Source organism: Meles meles, chromosome 10 (genome assembly GCF_922984935.1).
Source record: "Meles meles chromosome 10, mMelMel3.1 paternal haplotype, whole genome shotgun sequence".
NCBI classification, from domain to species: Eukaryota; Metazoa; Chordata; class Mammalia; order Carnivora; family Mustelidae; genus Meles; species Meles meles.
Window position 1 is genome coordinate 23079932 of NC_060075.1, and position 15288 is coordinate 23095219.

Genomic DNA, 15288 nt, shown 5'->3' on the forward strand with positions numbered 1-15288 from the left:
AGAGAGAGGAGGAAACAGGCTCCCTGCAGAGCAGAGAGCCCGATATGGGGCTCGACCCCAGGACCCTGGGATCATGACCTGAGCCGAAGGCAGAGGCTTTGAAGGCAGAGGCTTTAACCCACTGAGCCACCCAGGCGCCCCAAGAAAGTGCATTCTTCATTCTAACTAAACAGCAGGGATGTAAGTCTCCACCCTGGCTCTGCAACTTCTAACTGTAAGGTTTTGGCAGTAAGCTTCCATCTATAAAACAGTAATACCAAGCTTACACGGTTATTTTGAAGACTGAATAATATCATGTGCATAAACAGGGTTATTAGACAACTTATTACTTCTCTCTGCAGGGATAAGAAGTTAGCTTCCTTGGCCACTGAGGTCACATCTAAGTGAGACAGGAAATCTTTGCCCTGATGCTAAAATGGGTGCTAGACATAGTATCTTAAAACATGGGTCTTTTGCTAATTCAGGATCTATCACTTATGAGGAGAGGACCATGACAAGTCACTTCATCCACTGGGCCTTCTGGTTCCTCATCTTTGAAATAGGGGATTGGGCTAAATGGCTCTCAGGTCACCTCCAGCCAAGAATCCTATGTTTCTATAAAACCTGTTCCACAGAAGGTATCATTCTATTTGTGCATAGTACACTTTTCTAATGCAACATTTTACAAGTATTAAAGTTGGGAGGCAAAGGGTTGTGGGACAATGGGTGCTACAATCCAACATTCAGCATTTGAGCTCCTTTCATGTACCAAACACAGTGCTAGACTCTGGGGATATAAAATGAAGATGATACCATCCCATCTCTCCCTTTAGGGAGTTTTCAGTCAAATGGAGAAACAGATATAGATAACCAAGTACCGTGCAACAGAGTGAGGGTGTGGACTGAGCGTATCTAAGGAGGTATATTTACATGAGGCAGACAGTTAATCTTCAGGATGCTGTTGATCAGTCAGTTTAATGAAATTAAAGTAATTCTGAGGGACTTTTCTCATTTGCTCAAAGTTGTTTCCAGGATGAAGAAATTTCTGGGTCATTCTTCTGTGGGTATTACCAACTTTTGGTTTAAAGAGATCTAGGCAAGGTATTTTCTGAAGTACACACCCCTGGGTTTTATAATCTATATGAAAATGAAAAGTGAGTAGCCTATAGCATAGTGGAAAGGAGACAGATCATTGTTTGGAATAGACCAGTAGAGCTTCTCCTGCCATTTAGCACAGATGTTCACATTCAATTTCGGTCCCATTATCTTTCTAAATTCCCTCTCCTCCTTAGTGTTTGTCACTGATCTTTTCTCTTCTCTGCAAATTGCTATGCTCAGTTTTTCCAAATTTTTCTCAGCTGGGTCAGCAGCTCTAAACCCCCACTGACACTGTGCTCTTGCCAATACACATTTATTGATCTGAAACACCCAAACCAGGGCATTATGGAACTGGAGAAGAAATGGAAGAGCAAATACCAGCTTCTGCCATCTGGTAATTTCAAAAGCTACCAAATCCCCCTCTGCTTACCAGACTCTCTGTAGTAAGCTCCGGCAAATCCTGAATGGTACAGCAAGGGTAATCCAGGACCGAAATGCTGCAAAATGCAGAGAAAGGGCAGGCTTTAGGAAAATAGCAATGGCAGATTCTGAAATGGCAGGAATTATTTTTCTCCAGCAGGCCCAATCTATTTCCCAAATTGCTTAGTGACCTCAGCTGAAACTGAGGGTTTGTGGTGCCAGGCAAATCTAGCTCTAGTCATGAGAAGAACCCACAGAGTTCCTTCAAGCCAGTCTCCATCTAGCAGACAGAAAAGAAGGCAACAAGAGAGCCTCTGGTATAGCCACCTCTCTCCTCTCTTCTTTAAAGAGTAAGGACACATGTGCTCTTCCATTTTTGCATTTAAGTGTATGCTTATGTATATGTGTTAACTGTGTTCCCAGAGATGCTGCCCAAACTTAACCCACTTAGTAATAACCTGTGGACATAGGGTGAAATGAAGACCTTTCCTATGTCCTTTACCAGCTGTTTCTGAAAGCCAGGAGCTCTGGGAAATGATCGTGGAAGCCATTCTTGAAGGAAGCTTAAGACAAATGCAGCTTCCCTCAGCAGGGCCAATCTAGTAGCTCAAGAATGGTAATAGCATTGGGGCATCTGGGTGGCTCGGTCAATTAAGCTTCCAGTCCAACTAGATCTCAATTCAGGTCATGATCTCAGAGTCATGAGATCAAGCCCCACATCGGTCTCTGTGCTGGGCATGAAACCTGCTTAAGATTCTTTCTCTTTCTCTCTCTCCCTCTGCCCACCCTTCCCCACCCCTACTTGCACTCATGTATGCTCTTTAAAAAAAAAAAAAGGTAATAATAACAGTATCTGCCCCCAGAACTGACAGTGGGGGACTATAAGGGAGCTGGAGACTCTGCGGTGAGCCCTGGGAAGCAGGAATGAGTAGGTAGGGGAAATGATGCACTGCATTATGACAGGGACATAGTTACTCAAAATTATAGTTTTTTCTTTCATTTTCTCTCTTCTTCATTGGTACAATGCAGGATTTAGCTCATCTCTAATGCTCGTTCTGATTCTGACATTCCATAAGGTTTATAACCCATCTATTTAAACTACCACAATTGTAAATACATAAAGGATGTGGGCAAAACAAGGGCCATAAAGAGGAGTGTGGATTTCTCTCTCTCTCTTTTTTTTTTTTAAAGATTTTATTTATTCATTTGACAGACAGAGATCACAAGTAGGCAGAGAGGCAGGCAGAGAGAGAGGAGGAAGCAGGCTCCCCGCCGAGCAGAGAGCCCGATGCAGGGCTTAATCCCAGGACCCTGGGATCATGACCTGAGCCGAAGGCAGAGGTTTTAACCCACTGAGCCACCCAGGAGCCCCGAGGAGTGTGGGTTTCTTGGACCTGGGTCCACATTTTGAAAGTCAAAACTCTATTCAAGCAAAAGACAACAATTTATTTACCTAGAAATGTTTACCTTTGTCCAAGAAACCCATAATGATAACCTAGGGGAACCAAGGTAGAAGAGAGGTCAGTGGGTCTACCTATAACATTGCTCATCATCTTAATCACTCTTCTGGGTTCTCCGAGGATTGCCAGTTCTGTACTTACTGCTCCATTAGTATAAATATTCTTGGGTGGCTTATCCACTTATCTACCCACTTCCCTCAAAGCCCCATGGCAAAGTAGATGCTGGCAACCAGGAAATGGGGGCAGGAAATCAAAGATAGATTTGTGCCATCCTCTGTGAACTGAATTCAAGCCTAAGGGGGCAAAAAATAGAGTTAACAAGTTTCTGGAATATCTATCTAGATTGTAAAAGCCATGAGGAAACTGTGCAAGAAGGGGTTATGGGCGCTCCAAGTTCTCAGGGATCATGCCACGGTAAAGCTTATAGGTGGTGTAGAAGAGGACCATCTTATCCTGGCCAAACTTAGTTATTAACTTAGTCTGGCACTACCATTCTTCCAAATCCAAATAGAACCTGATGGACACCTATCAGATTATTTGCCCTCCCCTTCCAGGCCCATGGTGAGGGATGGTATTTGATTCCTGAGCCCCTGCCACACTTGATTGATCCAGGGGTGGATCTCTTACTGGAAATGTGGAGTAGGGCTCTCCTATGTTTATCTTAACTGATACTTATATAAAAGCTCTAAGATATAGTCAGGGAATGCATTATTTTAATTTTTTTTTAAGATTTTATTTATTCATTTGACAGACAGAGATCACAAGTAGGCAGAGAGGCAGGCAGAGTGAAAGAAGGAAGCAGGCTCCCTGCTAAGCAGAGAGCCCGATGTGATGTGGGGCTTGATCCCAGGACCCTGGGATCATGACCTGAGCCAAAGGCAGAGGCTTTAACCCACTGAGACACCCAGGCGCCCAGCGAATTATTTTAATTTTAACATGAAAATACTGCGGCTCAAAAAAACCAGTGTCCTTACTTGAGATTACATAGCTAGCAAATGGCAGGTCTCATGACTTCAGAAAGTTCCATGTGTATATGTGTATTTTATTTATTTTTATTTTATTTTTTAAAAGATTTATTTTTTTAAGGGCACCTGGGTGGCTCATTCAGTTAAACATCTGCCTTCTGTTCAGGTCATGATCCTAGGGTCCTGGGATCAAGCCCCACATGGGGCTCCCTACTCAGCTGGGAAACTGCTTCTCCCTCTTCCTCTGCTCCTTTCCCTGCTCATCCTCTCTCTCTCAAAAAAAAAAAAAAAAAAAAAAAAAAAAAAAAATCTTCAAAAAAAAATTTGAGAGAGAGAGAGAACAAGTGTAGGGGATGGGGAGGGAGAGGAAGAGAAAAAATCTCCAGTAGTCTCCCTGTTGAGTGAGGAGCCCCATGCGGGCCTCAATTCCAGGACCTTGAGCTCATGACCTGAGCTGAAATTAAGAGTCAGACACTCAACCTACTGAGCCACCCAGGTGCCTCTGTGTATTTTAAACTACATATAAGTAGGCTGCCTCTCCATGGTGGACTTTCAGGCAGTATAAGATTGATGAGGTACCGTTTCCTGGCCCTCTCTAGTCACCCCAAGTAATCGGATCAGCCTTCTTCTTCTTCTTTTTTTTTTTTTTTAAGATTTTATTTATTTATTTGACACAGAGAGAGAGAGAGAGATTGAGCACAAGAAGGGAGAGTGGAAGAAGGAGAAGAAGGATCCCAGCTGAGCAGGGAGACCAATGCTGGACTCAATCCCAAGACCCTAAGATCATGACCTGAGCTGAAGGCAGTCGCCCTAACCAACTGAGCCACCCAGGCGCCCTCAGATCAACCTTCTTACTTCTACTTTAGAACTCATCCTCTGTTAAACTCTTATATGCTTCTAGTTCTTGTGGAAGTAGCAAACTAAAGAACAAGGATTTACTCTGTAAAGCCCAAGTCCCCACTTGGCTGGAGGAGTGAAAAGCAATTTGTATTCATAACAATTGTGACCAGAAAACAATTTGTATTTTGATCCTGCCTCTGCTGCTTACTTAAGTTGTCTCACTAGCATGTTAATCTTAAGCAAGTCAATTAAGCTTACTGAATTTGTTTACTAATTGGTGAAATGAGAATAAAACTTGTTGTAATACTTTTAACCATTGCTGAGGAGATTAAATAAAATACCATATATATGTTTTATTACAAACTGACTAAGTAAGGGTGTGTTATTTATTTTCAGTTATAAATTCTGCGTAACACTATAGTTTACAAAGTGGTATAATTATTCCAACTAAGGATTTAAACTAAGATCAGGGCTGTCCAGATAAGAAGTCACGGGGTGCCTGGGTGGCTCAGTGGGTTAAAGCCTCTGCATTCGGCTCAGGTCATGATCCCGGGGTCCTGGGATCGAACCAAGCATCAGCTCTCTGCTCGGCAGGGAGCCTGCTTCCCTTCCTCCCTCTCTGCCTACTTGTGATCTCTGTCTGTCAAATGAATAAAATCTTTAAAAAAAAAAAAAAAGAAGGTTGTTTCACCAAAAAAAAAATAAATAAAAAAAATCTTCTGATCCTTCCGCCATAGGGCTAAAATTTCATTGTTGCAGTTTTATTTATTTGAGTTACGACATTTCTTTTTTTAGTTTTCAAAACTATTAAAATACAAATAGCTCTGTGAAGAGGCCAAATCACACACCACATCAACTAACACTTCAAGGAAATTAAATTTAAGCTCTAAAAGAGAAGGGACTAGGGACAAAAAGAGAACTGAAAGGCTCAGAGATGATGTATATTTCTCAACGCATACCTAAACAGAACTTAGAAATAAACCTGTCCAGAGCCCATACCTGTTTTTGGCAGTGATGTACGACAAGATATTTTGATTGAAGAACTTCAGGATCAATGGAATGCAGTTGGCAAATACCAAATGTTGTGACACATATTCAAACTGGATTAGAAGATCAAAGCAGAAAGGGCTGCTTATTTGTGGGATAATAGAAGGTACATACGAAAAATAGGATTGGCAAGCACAACTCTAATATCCATTCCTAAGAATATCTACTGTCCCTTTGTGTTATCAGTCCTCCTGTCTGAGAGGTGGGGAGCAGCATCATCTAGCCAGCTCATCCTGCATGGAGGGGGACAATCTGCAGTGTGTGTATGTTGCCAGCACCTGACCAAAAGCACAAAACATAAGCAAGCCAAAAAGAAAATCCCACTCCAGATAAACAGAAGGAATTGCTGCAATATTTGTTCCTAAGCTCGACAAGAAAGGAAGACTCCCTCTGGGAGCTGTCTTCCATACCAAACCTCTGGTTCATAGTGTTTCAACAGTGATTGATAGAGCAAGAACAGGTGCAGCTTACTCCCAGCAACTGCTGGCATCATTCAGCCAGGATGGATATGGCACACAGTAACCAAGTGAACCACTGGAATGAGGGCTCCAGCATGAGTCTGTCTGGTTCACTATATTATCCCTGGACTTACATTTTCAGTATTTTAATGAATGGATTAACAAGAGCCCTTAGGTCAACAGATTATGTACTGAGAATAAGTACAAGATCTCTCTGATGGGCTAATCCCAAGATCTCTTTGAAGGGCTAAATACCAGAAATAGGGATTCCATTTTGCTCTCTTGAATTTGGATGGGGTCTGTGTCAGGGAAGACCTAGTGGGCAGTATCCTGGAGTTGCATCACCTGGATTTTACCCGTGATGCACTGTGGAGCATCAGACACAGTTTTCCTCCAGATCCAGAACCCAAACGCTGGGACGATATAGAAACTGGGTTGAAAAGCAGAAAATTGTGGTGTTTTAAATCCCGTAGCTTTTCCTGATCACCAAGAAGTAGCACTGGCAGCAAGCCAAGCTGCCCTCTGCCCCTGTGTGTGTGTTGTTAGAGGCGGGGAGTAAGCTCGTGCTGCCCATTTCTCTCTTCTGCTCAAATATTTTCTCCCTGGCAGCCGACCTGGGGTATTTTCCAAAGCTCCAGATGGAGCAGCCAATACATACCCGCTATGAAGTTATGGAAAATGTTTTTCAATTTGAGATGTGTCTGTAGCCTTGTTGGGATTCACCGACACTGACACTCACTGGCAAGGACCATCAAGCCACCCACCTGTCTGGCTGTTGATCCACATACTGCCCACCCAGAGAAGCAGACAGAAAAAACATGTCTATGGTTCTCTGTTCTTTCTACTAGGAACACTATCTTCCACCCACCCCTACTCCTCCCCGCCCTGCTGTTGCTCAGCAAATACTGGCAGAAGAAGTCCGAGAACCCAGGACACCTAAAACACACCCAAAGATGTCTCTGAATGTACTAGAGTGGAGAAATACCCTGATTATATGGTCAAACCTGCATGGATACAGACCCTGCAGGAGGCTCTGTGCACTCTGAGAACCTGCTGTTCTAACAGCAAGCTTTGTTCTGACTTCTTAGGAGGAAAGTGGGGCAAAGATACTGAGTAGCCATGAGGAGCCTCCTCTCCTCCCCATGTTCTCACCACAGAGACCATCCATTCCCTGCCCTCATGTTTTCTGATATCTTGGCAATGCCCACAGAACCAGGTCCAAGCTCCTGAGCATGGTAAACAATGCCTTCGTGGGGAAGTAGCTTCTTAACCTTTCTTACGCTCAGCTTCATTTATAAAACAGGGATAAAATAAGACCTCCTTCATAGGATTAAAAGAATAAAATGAAATGCCACAAGAACTTAACAGAGTGCTGGGCACATTTTAAGTACTCAGTAACTGTGTGCTATCATATGTATTATGATCTGCTCCCGGCTATCCTCTCCAGGTCCATGTATCACCAGGCCTCCCCATCTCCCCCTACTCCAGGGAGAACTCTAGCAACATTTAACCATTTCCAAAGGTATTTTCTCTCTCTCCTCTGGCCATCCATAGATTAACATTTCTGCTCGAAATGCTTCCTATCTTCTTTCCCTGATAGCTCCCATATCCTGACTAACATCTGTTTCCTTAGGACTCAGGTTAGAAGTCACCTCTTCTCTAACATTGGTTGGATTACCAGCCAGAGCTTACCTATATCATACACTTATCATTCCATAATTAGCTATTTATATATCCATATCTTTTATAAGACTTCAAAGCCCTTAAGAGCCGAAACTGTGCCTTATTCAGGATTATATCTCAAATGAAAAAAAAAAAAGGGCTTTACATATAGAAAAGTTTTTCTACATAGTTTTTCCCCACCCTTTTTTTTTTTGGTGGAATACTTGAATCCTGTCTTGCACTGCTTCAAAGCTGGCTGGGCACATTCCTAAGAAGCCAAGGATTCCTACCCACAACCCTTGGATAATGTTCAAAAGACACAGACATCTGCACCTGTCTAGGACAGTTCCTCGCATCCCACTCCACACCCCTACGCAAGCTTGTGCAACAGGTATAAGAATTCCCGAGGAGGACAAAGCAGAAGCTAAAAGATGTTCAATTGGACCATCAAGGCCCCTATATCCCCTCTTTGGGAGACAGGGCCTGGAGAACACCTGAGACCTGCGGAGAAGTGCTATTAGCTGCTCACCTGGTAGATATGGTTCAGTTTGAAGTGTTTGAGGAGGAGCAGGAGCAGGGCAGAGATACTCTTTACAATGATCTCCTTGTGTCTGTTCACATCGATGCCCAACTTCATGCTCTGGAGAACAGTGATGCTACAATGGGGAGAGGAGGAGTCAGTGCAAAGAGAGGCTTAGACAGAGGCCTATAAGGACCCAGGTATTCGGGTCAGAGACAACATATACAAGAAAGCCAGAACTTGGGCAATCTGAACTTCTGCGCTAGGGAAACCTCCAGAGTTCCCACTTATGAGCTCCTTTTCTCTTTTTCTCTTCCTTTTGTCAAGGGCTCATCACATGGCAATGTCCACCCACGTACCTATGCAACCAGTCACTGGCACTGATGTTGTCCTGCAGACCCTCGGTTTTGAGCCAAAAAGGAACCCAACAGAGAGCATTGCAGTGGAAAGGGACTAGACCTCTTTGGAGATAATCCCTATGAGTGTTAACAAGGTGGGGTGGGGACTAGAGAGATGCTGTAGACAAAACAGCTAGCATTCAGCAGCCAACCCAGTTGAAGCACTCACGGCATCTCCTCAGGCAGGACATCTGCCAGGATATTGATAGAGTCTGTCTTAGCTTTGGAGGTGGGGGCTGCAGCCAGCAGAATCTTAAGTAGAGCAATCTAGGAAGTAGAAAATGAGGAGATCCATCTCTGTCCATCCCATTCAACAGGCTATTTTTCCACACCTCAAAAGCCTTATGGGAAGTGTTTTAATGCCTTCTTCTATGTTCATTCTTCAGTAACCAAATATCCCCTCCAGAATGGCAAACAGGTGCCCAGTCCTGAGAGACCTGCCTGTGACACTGAGGAACCAGAAAGGAGCTATACGCTGTCCTGCTTCAAGACTGCTCTTGAGGAATAGAGGCAATACCTAGAAATAAGGTAAGAGGTATAAACACAATCTCACCTTCTCTAACACTTTCCTTCCTCTGACCCTGACCATCAGCATCTTCACCACTCAGTCTGAGGCTATCTAGGACACGACAGACCATGGCCTTAGAGGGACTAGGGTACTTACTTAGAAGGAGGGCCCCCAATACATCCTGCATGGACCCCAACTTATTCTCCACCTTTCCCAAAGAAGGACTTAGAAGTATAGCCAGGTCTTTCTTCCTCTTGGAGAAGCCTTGAGGAAAGCTCAGAATTCTAATGTGTTAGAGAATGTTTTCCCTCAGGGGTGAAGGTTCAGGGAACAAGCTCAAATAATGGACAGGTCAGCTTGAAATGGTTCTCAGCTGTCTGTTCCTGGGGTAGAGAAGGGCATCTCTGGCCCAGCTGTCTCCTTACCATGTACTGAGGGAGGCTGTAGAGCATGCCCTGGTAGAGGATTTCACATGGCGTTTCTGGTACCACCTCTTCCCCCTACGGTAGGAAATACAGTTTGTCCAGGTCATTTTCCAGTTACCCTTCAACTTTCTTAGTTTCTTAGTTGTGAAGGGTGACATGAAAAGAGTGCTAAGCTGGGAGTCAGATCTAGGTTCCTATCCAGCTGTGTTAACGACTCATTTTATCACCTTGGGTTAAGTTTACTTCCTCTCTGGGTCTTAGTTTCCTCTTCTTTAGGATCACTGGGCTGGTCTGATGTCCTCTGAGGGCTCTTCCAGTCCTGACAATCTATAATTCTGGTTTTCCCGTTATCTGGAATCAGTACAGAATTCTTCTTTCCCCATCACATGTTGGATCAGGAGTCAGAACACCTACCTAGGAGTTGGCTCAAATCTCTGCTTTTCTGGCCACACATGGGCTTTAAGTCAGGGTGCATATATGCCTGGGACACCCCACATAGAAGCACTTCCTAAGGTGTCATTCTGAGGCCATCTAAGAGTTCTGGAATATTTGGAAGTGAGAGGTAGGTAACTCAGTAGAGAAGGTTGATAAGGGAGTTGGGTAGCCCATGGCCAGGAAAGGCAGGAAGGAATATTAGGAGGGAAGCTTTTAAGTAAAAACTATTTTCTTTCCTTCTCCAGTAGCCCCTACTACATCTCTTCCTCCTTTATGACCAGCGCCCTTGTCCACAACTCTTTGATGACCTCATCTAAACCTTTTTATCAGAGCAGGAGTACCGGGGCAGCGGGTATTTGTGGGGCTACTAAGGCCATCGTCATCTTTGGCCAGTTCAGTTCCTCCTCCCACAAGGAGGGCAAGGGTCACTGCCTTAAGACCCTGAGGTAGGGAGGAATGACCTGTCCCCTGCCATCCCATATAACTCAACTGCTGCTTAAATGGGCATTCAATAAACTCAGACAATAGATCTTTAAGAGAGCAGGTTGCCTTCCTGTTCTTCCAAAAATCTATTTCCTACCTTCTCTTCTCCCCTGTCCTCAAACCAATCCCCTCACCCCTTTGCTTACAGGTCCTTTATTAAGTGGCCCCAGACCACCTCCCTGACTCCATCTCATACAACCCCATCCCTCACCCCTGTGTTCCAGCCATAGGCCTCCATTCAACCCCTAATACTCTGAGGTTGCTCTCACCCTTATTAAGGCCATTCTCTTCGCCTAGAATGCTCTTTCCCCTAATATTCCTATGGCCAGCTCCTTCTTGTACGTCATATTTTAGCTTAACTCTCACCTTCTCAGAAGTCTACCTATCCCGACTTCCTAATTGAAAGTCTCCTACATGATAGATGCCTCTATCATGTCATCCTATTTAAATTTTCTTCATTGTATCTCCCATTCTTAATTGTCTTCTTGTTTCCTAAATTACTTATTTTCTTTTTTCTCTAACTTTAATGTATCATGAAAGTTGAGACCTTTGCCTTGCTTGGCACATAGTAAGAGCCCAACAGTATGCACATATGTTCTGTGACAGCACTGCAGACAGATTTCCTCCTGCCTTTCTCCTGCACAGGACCCCCTTGACTCACCAAAGACATGGGGCACTTCTCCAGATCCTCCTCATTCTTGATCTGAACATCTGCAATGGAGATGTACTTGTGCTGGGGAAGAAGAGACATCAATTAAGAGGCTGAGGTTACTAAAAATAATTTTCTTTTTAATTAAAAAAAAAAGGGAGGGTGCCTGGCTGGCTCAGTCTGAAGAATGTATGACTTTCGATCTTGAGGTTGTGAGTTTGAACCTTGTGTTGAGTGTAGAGATTACTTAAAAAAAAAAAAAAGATACTGAGGGCCCCAATCATGTATGTACCAGCCTCTTGCTTAACTTCCTCAATGATAAGGAAATGTTCTGTATATGGGTTGTCACCCCAAATAGAACATAAACTTTGAAGGTAGGAGTCTTAACATTGAGTCCAGCGCTTCATATACAGTGTCTGTGTTTATTCTGTCCCTGTATTTGTTGAAGAGCAGAAATACTCAAGTATTTATCTTCAACCAAAGGGCAAGGGAAGTAAAGAAGAGTCCTATGCCCCTGGACCACTACCCTGAGAGTTTTGCTGCGTGTGAATATGCTTTTGTGCATGTATATGGAGTGATGATGGAGTGAGGGAGAGTTCAAGGTCTGTGCAAGAGATGACTCTTTTTACTCTTTGTGCTCATATATACTTTGGATGCAGAACAGACTGCTACTAATCCTGGCCTTTGGGAGTTAGTGGCCCTATAGGAAGAAAGAAGTGAGAGGAAAGGAAGCGAGGAAGAGGAAGAGAGAAAGAAGGGTGGGAGGAGGGAAAAGGCATGAGAGGAAGAAAGGATAACTTTTTTATCTATCTGAATGTAGGAAAATGGTTAAGTAGGAAGAGACTTAATTTTCTTCTCTTTGGCCAGAATGCCTGAAGGAGAAATACAGAATGTGTCTGGTAGAAGAGCTAATAACCAGGACGTTGGTAATCAAACTTGCCTTGATGGCTCCCTATCCCTGAAGACTGAGAGCCCACCCTGGTCACCTGCTTTAGAGTCTTCACACTCTCATGGATGGGCCTGGGTAATCCAACCAAGGTATCTGTGTCCCTGTGAAATGTAAGATATACCAGATCATAACTATCAAAACTTTAGAGAACTACTGATGAATCACTGACCTCTACCTCTGAAACTAATAATACATTATATGTTAATTAATTGAATTTAAATTGAAAAAAAAAAACCAAAAAACTATAGAGAACCACTGATATCCCCCGGAGTTACATGGACCATGCCACTTTCAACATGTGGTATTCTGGATTTTTCTCTTCAAGCTTCCAGGTCCCCCATTATCATTTCAGGACACAAAAATAAAAATGCCACACAGAAATGTTCCTGAAAATTAGGATTTTTGTATAGTCTTTTGGGCATTTACTTTGTCAGGGAGTGGTAGGTTCCTTAAAAGGGCATGTAGCCTAACTATAGTGAAATACCAGGAACAAGGCCTTCTCCATTTTGTAGAGCTCAGCCAGTGTGAGGAATTCATGGGGGAGGAGATATGAGGGAAGACTGGATCTGTTCTGGCCATATTGCTTCTTCACAGAATTCTGGCCCATTAAAACAGAAAGGACCCCTAGGGACAACACTCTCATGAGGAAATTGAAGCCCAAGAGGGAAATGACTTGTCACTCAAGGTCCTACACCTAGCTAAGAACCTAAGAGTTCTAGGAAACTGGAAGAAAAAAAATTCCACGGCACCAGGCCAAAGTCATTAGGAGATGTCCCTAGTGTCTCTAGGTTACACCACCGCTAGCAGGCAACATCTCTTTTTCCAGCCACCCACTCCTCTGGACCCTTAAGAACCACTTTATAGCCAGTTTTGACCATCTAGTCACTTACTGCCCCAGAGTGAATCCGATGAATTTGTTCCTGCTCATCTCCAAGAAGTGCTCAATGTCCTTCTGTCTGAGAGGACAGTGGAGAGACAATTCCCAGAAAAGGAAAAAAAAAAAAAGGTAAACCTTGAGAGACAGAACATTTCTGAGCTCCTAACCCTTTGAGGAGGATTAGAGCAGTGGGGGAAGATAGCAGCTAACAGAGAAAACTTCAAACCAGGAGTTCTGACTTCTAGCCCAGCTTATTGAGACTTGAACACATAGACCACTGTACCCTGGGACTTCAGTGATTCTAGTTCCAAAACTTGGGGTCCTCAGAGTTATCAAACCTACCTGACCTTTGGGGCCCAGGGTAGGCCCTTGGGAAAGGCCACCCGCTCAGCAGAAAGGGATGCCTGTGAGGGTGGAGGTGGCACCAGAGGGTCTTGCTCTAGCAAGTCTAATTCTCCATCCAAGGTTCGTTCTCCATCACCAGCAGATTCCTCTTCCTCCTCTGTGGCTGGCTCCTCCGTCTTAAAGAGATCTCTTTCATTGTAGATGTCCAGACTGTCCTGCTTAGTGAGGAGTTGCTGGGCGGGGGTTGGGATGGTAGAGAGAATGTGTACAGAGGTCTCACTCTGAGCATCTTTGTTTGAGGTCACCCTCTACCCATAAGCTACTAGACTTCAGGATACGTGGGGTAACAGCCCAGCCCTTGTAAGAATATCCCCATTCCCATTTGATCTATCCACCAGACCCAATCCCAGGACAAGCACCTCTCAGGCAACCAAGTCATTGGCTGGGGAACAAAGCATACATAATCCCAAAGTCAGTTACTTAGCTTTCAGAAAGCATGGATTCCCCCCCCCCCCCCCACCCCAGCACTTTACTTCCTATGTTCTGCTTAGGTGAACATTCAATTAGTTTGCATTCTGTGAGCTTATACCAGCTGGCTGACTGAGGAAGGGGAGGACAGAGGCTTGCTGCTAGGCAGAGGTTAGCAAGTTTGGAATTTTAAACCTTGTTGAAGAAAAAAAGATTGGACAGAAATAGGCCAAAAAGTTAACAGTGACTGCTTCTGGTTTGTTAAGCTTATGGGTGATTTTCTTTTTTCCTCCATTCTTCATATTTTTATATTTCTTCCAAATTTTGTACAAGGAATATTACTTTACAAAACAAAAAATAAAGGTTGAAAAAAATTACATTGCTGATTGTGTAGACTGGATTACTGAATATGACTATCTGACCTGTCACCTGTAACTGGTGAACTCAGGTATTTCAGGGAGGTTAGTTTGTGGGTACATGACCAAGTCTCAGTGCAACCGATCATTCTGATCTTCCCAGGCATGCGGACTATACCTGGAACACTTATCAGTCACCTCCTAAATGTAAGCCTCCGGCTCCAGGGCCAGACAAGAGCATGGCTGGCTCAGAGTAAACCTTGCTATCAATAAAATGACACGTGCCTCACCCCGGACACGTGGATTTGCTGGGAGCCCTGTTCAGGTGATCTGGGTCCCTATCTTCAGGATCATGCCCTAACTGGTGTCCGGGATAACTCCAGGCATACCAGGTCTGGGCCAATGACCCTGTATTAAGATATGGATCTATAAGGTAAGATCACAGTGTTACCTCATGATAGCCTGGGAGCCTGTGGAGCAGGGAGACAGAGGCCAAAGCACAGACTCCAAGGTTTCACGCTGGTTACAGGGCAATTAGAGGCAGGATGAGCCTCATCATTTACTGCCCTTTCCTACCACAGCCAGAATAGCTCAGAATCTTAATTTTTGGCCAACTAGTATCAAAACACCACTATCTGCTTTTAGTTCTTACCCTTCGAGAACCACGGCGGCCTCGCAGCTTAGAGGGTGGTGGTGCCAGCTGAGACTCCCCCAGGTCGAGGGTGTAAGAGGGCGGGGAGGCGGCACGCATGTTCTTCACCACCTGGATACTATCTTCAGCCAATGGAGGCAGTCCCAGTTCTGCCCGCTTCTGTACTTTGAGAACCTGTAGATGCTCAAATCCACCGAGGGTAAACTATAGTATAAACAGGAAAGGGGCAGAGGAGAGGAATAGGGAAGTCAGAAGAAACCAGATCAGGGAAATGTGGATGGAGAGGAAGAGTCA

The 15288-nt window shown here is 44.2% G+C and overlaps 1 protein-coding gene across 1 annotated transcript in view; it reads right to left on the minus strand.

Moving 5' to 3' along the window:
• Window positions 1-15288, minus strand: part of STRIP2 (striatin interacting protein 2) — a 47188-nt gene that overhangs the window by 15372 nt on the left and 16528 nt on the right. The window contains exons 9-18 of the mRNA XM_046019974.1: window positions 14995-15198; window positions 13516-13751; window positions 13187-13252; window positions 12334-12397; window positions 11360-11431; window positions 9781-9855; window positions 9017-9114; window positions 8459-8585; window positions 5762-5862; window positions 1508-1574 (exon numbers count right to left, since the gene is read on the minus strand). Coding sequence (XP_045875930.1) covers window positions 1508-1574; window positions 5762-5862; window positions 8459-8585; window positions 9017-9114; window positions 9781-9855; window positions 11360-11431; window positions 12334-12397; window positions 13187-13252; window positions 13516-13751; window positions 14995-15198 — 1110 coding nt within the window. The remainder of the gene's footprint in view (window positions 1-1507; window positions 1575-5761; window positions 5863-8458; window positions 8586-9016; window positions 9115-9780; window positions 9856-11359; window positions 11432-12333; window positions 12398-13186; window positions 13253-13515; window positions 13752-14994; window positions 15199-15288) is intronic.